General features: G+C 45.8%; 1 protein-coding gene across 16 annotated transcripts in view; it reads right to left on the bottom strand.

Moving 5' to 3' along the window:
* The window catches only part of ankrd44 (ankyrin repeat domain 44), a 312538-nt gene that overhangs the window by 128372 nt on the left and 170481 nt on the right, over positions 1-13685 (bottom strand). For all 16 annotated transcript variants that reach the window (XR_005459740.1, XM_038789102.1, XM_038789101.1 and 13 more), the window contains 6 exons: positions 12773-12851; positions 2940-3054; positions 2218-2300; positions 1364-1481; positions 951-1019; positions 421-561 (listed from right to left, as the gene is read on the bottom strand). Coding sequence is in view for 15 of the 16 variants with exons in the window: in XM_038789102.1 (XP_038645030.1) it covers positions 421-561; positions 951-1019; positions 1364-1481; positions 2218-2300; positions 2940-3054; positions 12773-12851 (605 nt within the window). In the remaining variant the exon portion in view is untranslated. The remainder of the gene's footprint in view (positions 1-420; positions 562-950; positions 1020-1363; positions 1482-2217; positions 2301-2939; positions 3055-12772; positions 12852-13685) is intronic.

The raw sequence follows: 13685 nt of genomic DNA, 5'->3' as shown, positions 1-13685 counted from the left end.
ACAAAACCATTGTTAACCCATTCTTTCCATCATGAGAAAAACGTTTGGGAGCATTTCTAAGGTGTTTTTAAAATTGTAGTCCTTCCACTTCTCCCATAATACTTTGTTTTTACAAATGAATTCTGTAATCATCACAAAATATCCAAAATCCAATATTATCAGATTGAATTTCAAGTAATTTTATAGTTTTGAAGTAGTCAAAGCTGATTTCATATTGAAAATGCATCACAAGGGCTTTTCTGGGCCCCATGAGCGATGAAAAAAATAAAATAGGCTTACTTGTCATGAAAAATTCATGACAAGTGTATATTAAATAAGCACTGAAGACTTTATTGGCCATGTGTTTTAGTACAGCAGTTATTAGCTGCAGGATAGTTCTGCAGCTCATAAACTCTGGACATGTATAAACTGCTGCCTTACTTTCTGTCCATGTCAGATGCTGCAGCATAGTGCAAGGCAGTGCAGCCTCGTTCATCAGTTTCATTAATATTGGCCCCCGTTGACACCAATGTCACAATAGACTGGTAATTACAATTCGCAGCTGCATAGTGCAATGGAGTCCTGCAAAATAATATGACATAGAAACGGATTTTAAAATTATTTTCAGTAATATCCAAACCAGAAGAAAATTTTTTTTTTTTTTTTTTTTTTAAAGTGTGCCAGATAGTGATTTGAGGAACTTTGGAAAGAAAATCTAACATTTTGATTACAATATCCAAACTTAACTATCATTTAACTTGTGCTAACAAACCACTGAAAACTTTTTATTGTGTTACATTCTTGATTATAAATTCAATTCTTCAAATTATCTCTATGCAAAACTACCAAACTGTTGAGAAAGCAAACACAAGTAATAATTATGCTGCTGGCCATTGTGTTCAGCAGAACCACAATCCAACATCAACCATTTTGGCTGGGTTTGTTACAGAAGTTGAGAGCAAGCCACACACCTCCCACATTTGTCCTTGTTATTGAAATCCGCTCCACTACTCAGTAGTAGTTTTATACAATCAACATTGCTGTGTGACAAAACATATGGTACATTAGAGTGAAATAGTGCATGACAAATCCAATTTCAAAAATGTCTTTTCAATGAGCTCAAAACCGAAACTAAATTAAACTTGCCAGTAAGTTATAAGAACAAAATATTACATGGAGCTGCGAGAGGTTTTACTAGAACACTGATAAATATCAAAATCATCCACTTTAACTGTAAATTTTAACGTCTGAGATCTGAGGAGTTTTATGAAAAAATACACTATTAAATCCAGGAGTTAAATGAATAATGAATAAAAGAACTCATCAGAGAAAAGCAAAATAAATTGTATTTGAGAAATGCATGCTTGTTCATAAATGAACTTACCCTCCTGCAGCAGCAGCATGAAGACAAGTCCTTCCAAAATTATCAGGGGTGTCTATCTCAAAGCCGGCAGACAGCACCTGTTCATTACTAAATGATGACACTATGCTATATTTTTGTCCTAGTAGACCGCAAGAAATGTTGCAAAGACAGAAATCAATTAGCACAGAAAAGATTCACACACTGCCCAAGCAACTGGTTTTCTTTAAAAGGTCCATAAACCTTCTAAAAAGTAAACCGTTGCTTCAGGAAACAACAGCTAAATTTAAAATATTAGGAGACAATTAAATCCCATTAGCTTTTACTCAATACCTACTTCATGGTACATCTACTGAGAACACAAACACTTTTTAAAGCAAGAGTACATCATCAGTTTTTTCTGCCTCAGAGAAAAGGGGTCAAATATTTTACCGCACTAAATTTCGTCTGGATTTCCTGCCCATTGACTATACTTGGGTGGAAAAGCAGCAAACCTTATTTCTGAAATATATGCAGGATTGGCAAAATAATTTATTCGTGTCCTTGACATGGTAAAATTATCATTATTCATTGACACAAAAGCTGCTTTTTAAACATCGTGTGGAAACTGGCAATAGCGAACAATCCGTATTCAGCATTGTCTCAACCTGTGCCAAGATAAACAAATCAGTCATTGATTTCTGAAACAATACAGGATACTGAAACTATTGACACACAGCCACTCAGGAAGGCCATGTGTTTTGCAAAATTACAATCGTTATGAGAAAACTATTATAGTATAGCAGAGTGCAGGAAGTCATTCAGCTATAAGCCAAGTGAAGAAAATTATGGCTGTTGATGGAATTAAAGTGGTCCAATGTTGTTTTTAATATACTTGCCTGATGACAATAACTTCCTGCAACAGTCCGCATGTGCACTTAATGCTGCCAAATGCAAGGGAAACATACCATGGATGCCACACCTAAGAATGAAGCATCACAGGTATGTCATATAAAGTAACAAGTTTTCAGATCAGATTTTTTTCTATTTCTAGACATTTCTGATGAATGTACAAACGTTAGCAAGATAGCCATATAAATTCACAGAACTGGGCAATAAAGCATTCCAAAACTACAGCAAGTACATGAAGAGAAAACTTCCCAATTTGCCACATATGCTTCAACAAAAATCCCTTACACTTAGTTAAAAAAAATGAAGATCCTGGAAGTGGGAACAGCAAACAATGGGCGAGGTTTGGCTGGTGGCAAAAGAATAAATTGAACCATTTCATGGAGAAGCTAACGTGAACCTCCTTGAGCAAACAATTAACTAATTTTGGACCAGCAAGGTAAACTTGCTTTCTCTGGAGAAACCAAATTGGGCAAATGAAACAATATTGACTTTTTAAGTCCTATAATTCGAACAGATGTGACTTATTGAAGTTGCTATGGGGAAGGAAACTGACTTGGCACAATTTTCTGCAGTTTTATACTGCAGCAAACCTACATGCTACACTAACAAATGGAAAATGAACACTGGTTGTTAGTAATGAAATGTTAAAAACAGTTTAAAGTGACATTCGATCAGATATTCAGTATGTCATGCTTATTTGGAAACTTACTTTGATGTTTCAGCACCGCTGGTTATCAAGGTATTAATCAGAAGTTCATGTCCATATCTGGCAGCCACATGCAATGGGGTATTGCCATCTTTATCAACACAGTCTATCTCACCACCTTCAAGAAAATAAATTACACTATCTTTAAATAAGCTTAATTTTCAGATTATACATATAACCTACATGCAAAAACTTTGGTGCTGTACCATTATGCAGGTTATATTGGTGTAAAGGTCCTCCACATACCAAATATCACCTGCCTACATTTCCTCCAACATCTCATCCACAACTTGGCCATCTCTCAATTCAATATTGCAAATGTAATTCTCATTATCCGCTCAAGCTCCATCTTGAGTTTCCTTTCCTCAACCATGTCAACTTAGAAATACTTATTCTCATTTTCAAATTCATCCATGGACTCATTCCTTTTAACTTCATGAGCTTCTCTCATTTTGATGCCAGAACGAGCATCTCCAATGTTCTAATTCTGGCCTACTATGCAATCCCCTCTTTATTCACACTAGCTGTAGTGAAGGCTATAGAGCCAATATATCCTGCAGTCAAGGATTTTGTTCTGAACCTCATTGTGTTGTTACTTCTAACCTTATTTTTAAATGCACTTTATAACTGTAACTTTATCTACCCAAGGGCTAACGGTGGCATAGTGGTTGGCACTGCTGCCTCATAGCACCAGGGACCCAGATTCAATTCTGGCCTTGGGTGACTGTGGAGTTTGCACTTTCTCCGTGTCTGGTGGATTTCTTCCAGGTGCTCTGGTTTCGGCCCACAGTCCCAAAATGTGCAGAATAGGTGGACTGGCCAAACTAAATAGCCCCTTAGTGTCCAAAAAGGTTAAGTGGGGTTATGGGGATGGGGTGGGGGCAGTGTTGACTCAGTGGGCTGAATGGCCTCCTTCTGCACTGTAGTGATTCTATACCATATCCTCTTCTCCCTGCTTGCAACCCTTAACTCCATCCCACCCTTGAATTTTTAAAATATTTCTTATGACCTTGTTCAATCCTCAATGAAATGGAACTGGTGATTTGCTTCCACGTTTCTACCCTGGTCATAGAGTCAGAGAGGTTTACAACATGAAAACAGGCCCTTCGGCCCAACCTGTCCATGCCGCCCGGTTTTTACCACTAAACTAATCCCAATTGCACGTATTTAGCCCATATCCCTCTATACCTATCTTTCCCATATAACTGTCTAAAATGCTTTTTAAGGGGGACTTCCGGTTGCGGTGATGCAGTGCTAAGCCGCACGTTCGGTGGCTCCCGCTAATTTTGGACTTTCGGGCTCTTTTAAGGGCCCACAATGGCGCTGTTTTGACTTTTCCCCGGGTGGGAACGCAGCCTCTGTGCTTGGCGGCCGGTGGATGGGGTGAACTAGAAGTGGAGCGACCAGAAAATCAACTTTGCGGCAGAAGAAGGTGCGAGGCAGAAAGGACAAGATGGCGGCGGGCGGGGAACCGGCAGCGTGGCAGCAGTGGGCGAGGGAGCAGCAGGAGCTGCTGCTTCGCTCCTTCCAGGAACTAAAGGCTGAGATCCTGGAGCCGTTGAGGGCATCGCTGGACAGGCTCGGGGTGACTCAGACGGCTCAGGCTGCGGAGATTCAGGAGCTGCAGCAGAAGGCTTTGGAGAACGAGGACGAACTCCTGGGCCTGGCGGTGAAGGTGGAGTCGCACGAGGCGCTTCACAAGAAATGGTTGGCAAGGATGGAGGAGATGGAGAATCGCTCCCGCCGGAAGAATCTGTGGATTTTGGGCCTCCCGGAGAGGCTGGAAGGTTCGGATTTGGGGGCCTACGTGGTCCTGATGCTGAACTCGCTGATGGGCGCGGGGTCGTTCCGGGGACCCCTGGAGCTGGAGGGTGCCCATCGGGTGAAGCTGCGGAAGCCCAGGACGAACGAGCCGCCCAGGGCGGTGCTGGTCCGCTTTCAACGCTTGGTCGACCGTGAGTGTGTGCTTTGTTGGGCGAAGAGGGAGAGGACTAGCAAGTGGGAGAATACGGAGATCAGGATCTACCAGGACTGGAGTGCGGAGGTGGCGAAGAGAAGGGCTGAGTTTAACCGGGCGAAGGCAGTGCTCCACAAGAAGGGGGTCAAGTTTGGCCTGTTGCTGCCGGCACGCCTGTGAGTCACCTATAAAGACCGCCAACTTTACTTTGACTCCCCGGAGGAGGCCTGGACTTTTGTCCAGGCAGAGAAGCTGGACTTGAACTGAAGACTGGGGGCTGGGGAACATTGTACACTGGAGGCTTTGTCCTCCTTGATATCCTTTCGGTTTTTTCTTTTTGGTTCTATTGGACGATGTTCTTTTGCTGTTCTGTTTTTTCTTGTCTGCTTTTCGGGACTGTTATCTGTTTACTTGGGTGTTTTATCATATCACGTTGGGATTTTTATTATTTCACTGATTGCGGGTTTGGGTGGGGTTCGTGGCCCTGTTGGGTCACGTGCCTGTCTTCCCGCGCTTTGGGTCGGGGGGCGGGGCTTGGAATGGGGGCACGGGCTTTTCTCCCGCGCTGGAGATGCAGGGGGCGGGGTCGGCATTGGGGGAATGGGTGTGTGTCACTGGGGAGGGTAATTGGGGTGGCGGGAGCAGCCGGGGTCAGCAGGAGTCGGCTGACTTACGGAAGTACAATGACTGGAGTTACGCAGCTGGGGGGGGGGGCCCTAGGTTTGGGGGGGGGGGGTTTTGGGGGGGGGGGGGGGATACCGGGTTGCTGCTGGAATGGCTAAGAAGGAGCAGGAGCGTGTAGAGGGGATCAGGATGGGGGTCTGTCACTGTGGGGAACGGGCTGAGCAGGGGGCGAAGGCACGTGGCGGATTACGGAAGGGTGATGGCTAGTCGACGGGGGAGGGGGCAGGTGGCCCTCCGATCCGGCTGATCACCTGGAATGTGAGGGGACTGAATGGGCCGGTTAAACGGTCCCGCGTGTTCGTGCACCTGAGGGGGCTGAAGGCGGACGTGGCTTCAGGAGACGCACCTGAATGTGGCGGATAAGGTTAGGTTGAGGAAGGGGTGGGTGGGCCAAGTGTTTCATTCGGGGCTGGATGCAAAAAACTGGGGGGGTGGCGATCCTGGTGGGGACGAGGGTGTCGTTTGAGGCGTCGAGTGTGGTGGCAGACAGCGGCGGGAGGTACGTGATGGTGAGCGGCAAGCTGCAAGGGGAGCGGGTGGTGCTGGTCAATGTACACGCCCCGAATTGGGATGATGCAGGTTTCATGCGCCGCATGTTGGGCCGGATTCCAGATTTGGAAGCGGGGGGCCTGGTAATGGGGGGGGGATTTCAACACGGTGCTGGATCCGCCACTGGACCGATCCAGTTCCAGGACGGGTAGGAGGCCTGCTAAGGTGCTGAGGGGGTTTATGGACCAGATGGGAGGGGTGAATCCATGGAGGTTTGCGAGGCCGAGTGCCAGGGAATTTTCATACTTCTCCCATGTGCATAAGGCCTACTCCCGGATCGATTTTTTAGTTTTGAGTCGGGCGCTGATTGCGAGGGTAGTAGACGCTGAGTACTCGGTGATAGCCATTTCGGACCATGCCCCGCATTGGGTGGACCTCGAGCTGGGGGAGGAGAGGGACCAGCGCCCGTTGTGGCGCTTGGAGGTGGGGCTGCTAGCGGACGAGGCGGTGAGGGGGCGGGTTCGAGGATGTATCCTCGAATTTTCTCTTACTGTTTTCTTTTTTTGTGAAAATGTGAAAATTTGAATAAAAATTAGTTTAAAAAAAAAAAAATGCTTTTTAAAAGACAAAATTGTACCTGCCTCTGCTACTGCCTTTGGCAGCTTTCTCCAGACACTCATCACCCTTTGTGCAAAACAATTGTCCCTCTGGCCCCTTTTGTATCTATACCTTCTCACCTTAAACCTATGCCCTCTATTTTAGACTCCCCTATGTTTGGGAAGAGATGGTGGCTATCTACTTTGTCTATGCCATTCATTATTTCATAGACTTCTGGAAGATCATTCTTAAGCCTCCTATGCTCCAAGGAAAAAAGTTCCAATCTATCCAACCTCTCTTTATAACTCAAACCATTAAGTCCCGGTAGCATCTTAGTAAATCTTTTCTGCACTCTTTCTAGTTTAATAATATCCTTTCTATAATAGGGTGACCAGAATTGTACACAGTATTCCAAATGTGACCGTACTAATGTCTTGTACAACTTCAGCAAGACGACACAACTCCTGTACTCAAGTGTTCTGACCAATGAAATCAAGCATGCTGAATGTCTTCTTCACCACCCTGTTCACATGTGACTCCACTTTCAAGAAGCTATGAACCGAGATCTCTGTTCTATAACTCTCCCCAACACCCCACCATTAACAGAGTAGGTCCTGCCCCGATTCGATCTCCCAAAATGCATCACCTCACATTTATCTAAATTAAACTCCATCTGCCATTCATCGGCCCACTGGACCAATTGATCATGATCCCATTGCAATCCTAGATAACCTTCTTCACTCTCCACTATGCCACCCATCTTGGCGTCATCTGCAAACTTACTAACCATGCCTCCTACATTCTCATCCAAATCATTAATATAAATAACAAATAACACAAATTGGTTCCTGAGACACACCGCTGGTCACAGGCCTCCAGTTTGAAAAACTCTCTACAACCACTCTTTGTCTTCTGTCGTCGAGCCAATTTTGTATCCAGTTAGCTACCTCACCCTGGATACCATGAGATTTAAACTTATGTAATAACCTACCATGCGGTACCTTGTCAAAGTCCTTGTAGACAATGCCGACTGCACTGCTCTCATATGCCTGCTTGGTTATCGCTTCAAAAACTCAATGAAATTCATGAGACATGATTTTCCACTCACAAAGTCATGCTGACTGTCCCTAATCAGTCCTTACCTCTCTAATTGCCTGTAGACCCTGGGCGGGATTCTCCCCTACCCGGCGGGGCAGGGGGTCCCGGCGTAGCGGACTGGCGCCAAACACTCCGGCGTCGGGCCTCCCCAAACGTGCAGAATTCTCCACACCTTTAGGGGCCAAGTCCTCACATTGAGGGGCTAGGCCCGCGCTGGAGTGGTTGGCGCCACGCTGACTGGCGCCAAAACTGGCGCCAACGGCCTTTGCCGGCCGGCGTCGGGGCTGGCCGAAAGGCCTTCACCGGTTCGCGCATGCGCCAGTGGCCGCTGACATCACCACCGGCGCATGCACGGTGGGGGGGGGGGTCTCTTCCGCCTCCGCCATGGTGGAGGCCGTGGCGGCGCGGGAAGAAAAAGAGTGCCCCCACGGTACAGGCCCGCCCGCCGATCGGTGGGCCCCGATCACGGGCCAGGCCACCGTGGGGGCACCCCCCGGGGTCCGATTGCCCCGTGCCCCCCCCCCCCCCCCCCCCCCCCCCCCCCCCCCCCCCCCAGGACCTCAGGGGCCCACTCGCGCCGCCAATCCTGCCGCCACCAGAGGTCGTTGAAACCACGTTGGCAGGAAAGGCCTGACAGTGGCGGGACTTCGGCCCATCGCGGGCCGGAGAATTGCCGCAGGGGGTACGCCGATCGGCGCGGCGTGATTCCCGCTCCTGCCAATTCCCGGGTGGCGGAGAATTCCGGCCACGGCGGGGGCGGGATTTACGCCGGCCCCAGGTGATTCTCCGACCCTGCGGGGAGTCGGAGAATTTCGCCCCGTCTCTCAAAATAGCTTCTAACAACATACCCACCACGGACGTTAGGCTCACTGGTCTGTAGTTCCCAGGCTTTTCCCTGGTGTTCTTCTTAAACAAGGCACAACATTTGCTACCCTCCAATCTTCAGGCACCTCACCTGTGGCTGTCAATGATTCAAATATCTCTGCTCAGGGACCCGCAATTTCCTCCCTAGCCTCCCAACGTCCTGGGATACATTTCATCAGGTCCCTGGGATTTATCTACCTTGATGACTTTCATCACCTCCTTCTCTGTAATCTGTACACTCCTCAAGGCATCGCTATTTGTTTCCCAAGTTCACTAGCATCCATTCCTTTCTCAACAGTAAATGCCAATGAGAAATATTCATTTAGGATCTCATCCATCTCTTGTGGATCCGCACATAGATGACCTTGTAGATCCTCGAGAGGCCCTCGTTACTCTTTTGTCCTTTATGTATTAGTGGAAGCACTTTGGATTCTCCTTTGCCTGATCTGCCAAAGCAATCTCATGTCCCCTTTTTGCCCTCCTGATTGCCCTCTTAACTCTACTACGCCAACCTCCATACTCTTCAAGGGATTTCACTGATCCCAGTTCCCTATGCGCGTCATAAGCCTCCTTCTTCTTTTTGACCTGGGCCTCAATATCCCAAGTCATCCAGGGTTCCCTACTTCTACCAGCCTTGTCTTTCACCCTAAAAGTTCTTACACTGAATGCTGGTTAACATACTATTGAAAGCCTTCCACTTACCAGCCGTCCCTTTGTCTGCCAACAGACTCCCCCAATCAACTTTTGAAAGTTCCTGTCTAATACCATCAAATTTGACTTTGCCCCAATTAAAAATTTTAACTTTTGGGCCAGACCTATCATTCTCCATAGCTATCTTAAAACTAATGGAATTATGGTCACTGGTCCCAAAGTGATCCCTCACTAACACTTCTGTCAACTGCCTTTCCTTATTTTCCAAGAGGAGGTCAAGTTTTGCCCCTTCTCTAGTCGGGTCATCGACATAATGAATGAGAAATTCCTCCTGAATACACTCAACGAATTTCTCTCCATCAAAGCCCCTAATGCTACAGCTGTCCCAGTCAATGTCGGGAAAGTTAAAGTCCCCCAACTATTACCACCCTATTTTTCTCGTAGCTATCTGTAATCTCCTTACATTTTTGCTCCTCAATTTCCCGCTGACTATTTGGGGGCTTGTCAAAGTGATCTCTCCCTTCTTATTTTTCAGTTCTACCCATACAAACTCAGTTGGCGAACCCTCAGATATATCCCCACTCAGTACTGCCTTGATATTCTCTCTAATCAAAAAAACAACTCCCCCTCCTCTCTTCCCTCCTATTCTATCTTTCCTATAGCATCTGTAACCTGGAACATTGAGGTGCCAGTCCTGCCCTTCCCTTAGTCATGTTTCAGTAATAGCTACAATATTCCAGTCCCATGTACCCATTCATGCCAAGTTCATTTGCCTTGCCCATCAGGCCTCTTGCTTTGATATAAATGCAGTTTATCTAGACTTCCTTTTTTCTCTGCCCTGTTTTCTCAGACCATCTGTCCGGTCATGTTATGTGCATTCTTCCTGTGTTTTATTTCTCTTGGTCATTCTCAAGTTGCCCAGGGCTCCAATTTGCTGTGGTCTTCCAATATTCAACCTCCCAACTTTCACAAATAAACATTTGCCTCTATTTATCATCTTCCATGGAGGCGTGGAATAACTTAATCCTTGCTTCAGTAATATTCCTAATTTTAACACAAGATTAATTATTTCTAATCGTTAACATGATTTGCGTCTCTTGGGGCAAACCCACGCAGTGGCCTGTGTCTGCCTCAGTTTGGTCCTGAGCACAGCGAACTTTCCCAACAATATCTGGTAAAACAAGATCAAACGAGTGCGGAGGCGGCGACCCATCAACATCTCAGTTGGCGCAATTCCCATCATGACACAGAGGGTTGTCTGGTAGCAGAATAAGAACCATTCGCTTCTTCATTCCGAGCTTAAAAGTTTGTACTGCCCGATTGGCCAAACCGTTCGAAGCCGGATGGTATGGGGCAGTCCTCACATGACGGATCCCACTGTCGGACATGAATGCCGTAAATTAAGCACTCATAAATACCGTATCATTGTCTGATACCAGCACCTCAGGTATGCCATGTGTGCTGAAAATGTGCCGGGGCTTTTCTATGATGGCCTGGGCCGTCGTCGCCTGTATCTCGAGTACCTCCATCGACTAGGGAGTGGGCAACAAAAAGGACGAGGAACATTGTGCCTTGAAAGGGGCCTGCAAAGTCGATATGAAGGCAAGACCACGGATGACCTGGCCATTCCCAAGGGTGGAGCGGGCTGCAGGAGGCAACTTCTGGTGTGCCTGATACTGAACGCAGCGCTGGGCCAGCAGCTCAATGTCCTCATCAATGCCAGGCCTCCAAATGTAGCTCTGAGCTAACATTTTCACCTTGGACACACATGGGTGTCCGTTGTGGAGGTCCATCAGGAGTGGGCCGCGTTCATGTTCGGGGGCAACCACGCGGGTCCCCCAAAGAAGCACGTCGTCCTCTATGCTAAGCTCCTGCATTTTTGTCGTGTAGGCCTTCAGGTCCAGCGTAAATCCCTGTGCTGAGCCCCATAGGACACCATGTGGCGCATGCGGGATAGCTGGGGGTCCGTCTGGGTCCACCTACGCATGTAGCAGGCCTGGTCGGCAGGGGCAGATGTTGACCCTTCTTTAACAGATGGTGGAGGGGGTTAAGGTGATGGCCACGTTTGGGAGGAACTTGCCACAGTAATTCACCAGACCCAGGAACAATCTGAGTTCCATCAGGCAACCTGGTACGGGAGCGTGCCAAATTGCCTGGATTTTTTCTTTCATCAGGTGCAAGCCAGGTTGTCTATGTGGTAGCCGAGATAGATTACTTTAGCGGTGCTGAAGACACATTTCTCCTGTCGGAGGCAGACACCGGCTTCCTCAGCACCTCGGCCAGGTTTTGTAGGTGCTCCTAGATGGACAAGCCCGTAATCAGGATGCCGTCGAGATCGACCGCCACAAAAGGTAGACCTTTCAGGATGCTCTCCATTACGCGTTAGAATATTGCACACGCAGAGGAAATCCCAAAAGGCAGGCGGGTACATTCATATAGCCCCCTATGTGTGTTCACGGTTACAAAGCATCTGGACTTGGGGATCAGGACCAACTGGAGGTAAGCATAACTCTTGTGGGATCACAAGTTTACAAAACTCGACAAGTACTTCCTCCAGACATTTTGTAAGGATAAATGAGACAAGATAGTCTCAGTTCTCCCTAAAAAAAAACGTAACCAGCTAAAAACCTGACTATTGTAGGGATACTGGAGGAAGCAGCAAAAGCAATTTTGTGGCGGAGTGGGGGGTAACCAACCAGAGCCTGGAGATTGTAGGGAGACAGGGGAGGCAGCAAGAACCAAACGTGTTGAGCAGAAGGGAAGCAGTTGTGTTTTTAACAAAAAACTTGAGATCAGTAACTGCACTCAAATAATTAATGACAGCAGCACCATTGGGGAACCAATTTACCAAACGTGCGAAATAAAAAAATTTCCTATTAGAAAACGTTTTAAATGGGGAAACAACTGTATAATAATAAGGAAGATAATGGTGGTACTTTTGTCTTTTTTGCCCTTCTAACCCACCCTATAAATAATATTTCAGAGACAAATCATAAGGATTTTAGCTATCATCTTTCCTGTGGGGATGCCAAACCAAAGACACAAATGCAACAGTAATGTAATATTCTTATGTAGATTTTCTCTCCCAAAAAATATTATTCAAGAATCCTGAAAATGTGGACAGTTTTAGTCATATACTTTATTACTTTTGGGAATAGAGCAGGAGGACTTGTGGCACATTGGTAATGTTCCTACCACTGGGCCAGAAGCACCGGATTCATGTCCTACTTCAGGAAAAGAATATGGCACTGTTAAGATGGAGAGTCAATAACAGCAATTGTGAACAGGTTTCCTGGTTCCAACTGCTATGTATTTGGTAAATTAAGATCACAAGTTTACTTTCCCAACTTAAACAGTCAAAAGCATGAGCACAGTCTTCAGATTATTCCATGTATAAATTTTTTTGGAAGGGCCATCATGACTAAAATCCAAAGTTGATTATTGAAACTGTGAAAAGTCTGCAACAAAATCCAATACAAAAAATATTTAAGTTTACCATTTTGAATAAGTGTTTGTGATCGTGTGAATCGACCATGGACAGCAGTCATGTGCAATGGATTCTTGCCATCTTTGCTCTGAAAGATAACAAATGTTTTCTCGTCATCACAGATCAACATTACATACAGACACAAAACGGTTGTGCCTCAGTTGTGAAACACAATTTAATAAAATTCTAAATGTAGAAAATTGGTTGTTTAACATGAGAAATACAGTGGCGACCAAGCACAGTTCCTTGAGGGATCCTGCGTTAAGCCTAATCACTGATTCTCTACAGGAAGCTGCTAATTCAGTCTACAAATACACCAGATGTCATGCACATACCAGATTCCTCTTTGTACAAAGAAAACATGGCTTATCAAAAACTCCAATCTAGTGTTGAACCCTGTATAATTGCATTTTGAGATGAGGGGCTGGATTCTCCGCCATGCCGCTCCACATTTCTGCCCCAACCTGCCGGTGAGTTCTTTGTTACGCCGGCCGATCAATGGGGTTTCCATTGCCCAGAAACCCCAGAGCGCAGGCAAAATGGAGAATCCCGCCCGAGGAATTTCAGTTACAAGTGAATATGCTGTCTTTCAAATTAGTATTCATAAAGTCTGACAGTTACTGATCTGTAATTTTTCTTGTGGATAGGGTAATGTTTTTTAATTTTAATGCGATAGAAATTTGATAGCAATTACTGAGATACTTAAAATAATCACTTAAAACAATTAGATTTTGTTCTTGTTTGTTATATTATCCAAATATGACTAAGAAAACACATTTAAGAAATTTGCATAACTGAACCAAAAACAAAGGGATCTGCAAAAATTTCAAGATAGTAAACTACTTCATAACCAGCAGTTTTGTACAGGCAGCTATTAAATCCAAATAACACTTATTCAGAGAACGAAGAGATAAAGGTTTCA

Source organism: Scyliorhinus canicula, chromosome 2 (assembly GCF_902713615.1).
Source record: "Scyliorhinus canicula chromosome 2, sScyCan1.1, whole genome shotgun sequence".
Taxonomy (NCBI): domain Eukaryota; kingdom Metazoa; phylum Chordata; class Chondrichthyes; order Carcharhiniformes; family Scyliorhinidae; genus Scyliorhinus; species Scyliorhinus canicula.
Note: the sequence above shows the minus strand (reverse complement) of the source record. Positions and strands in the feature narration are given on the sequence as shown.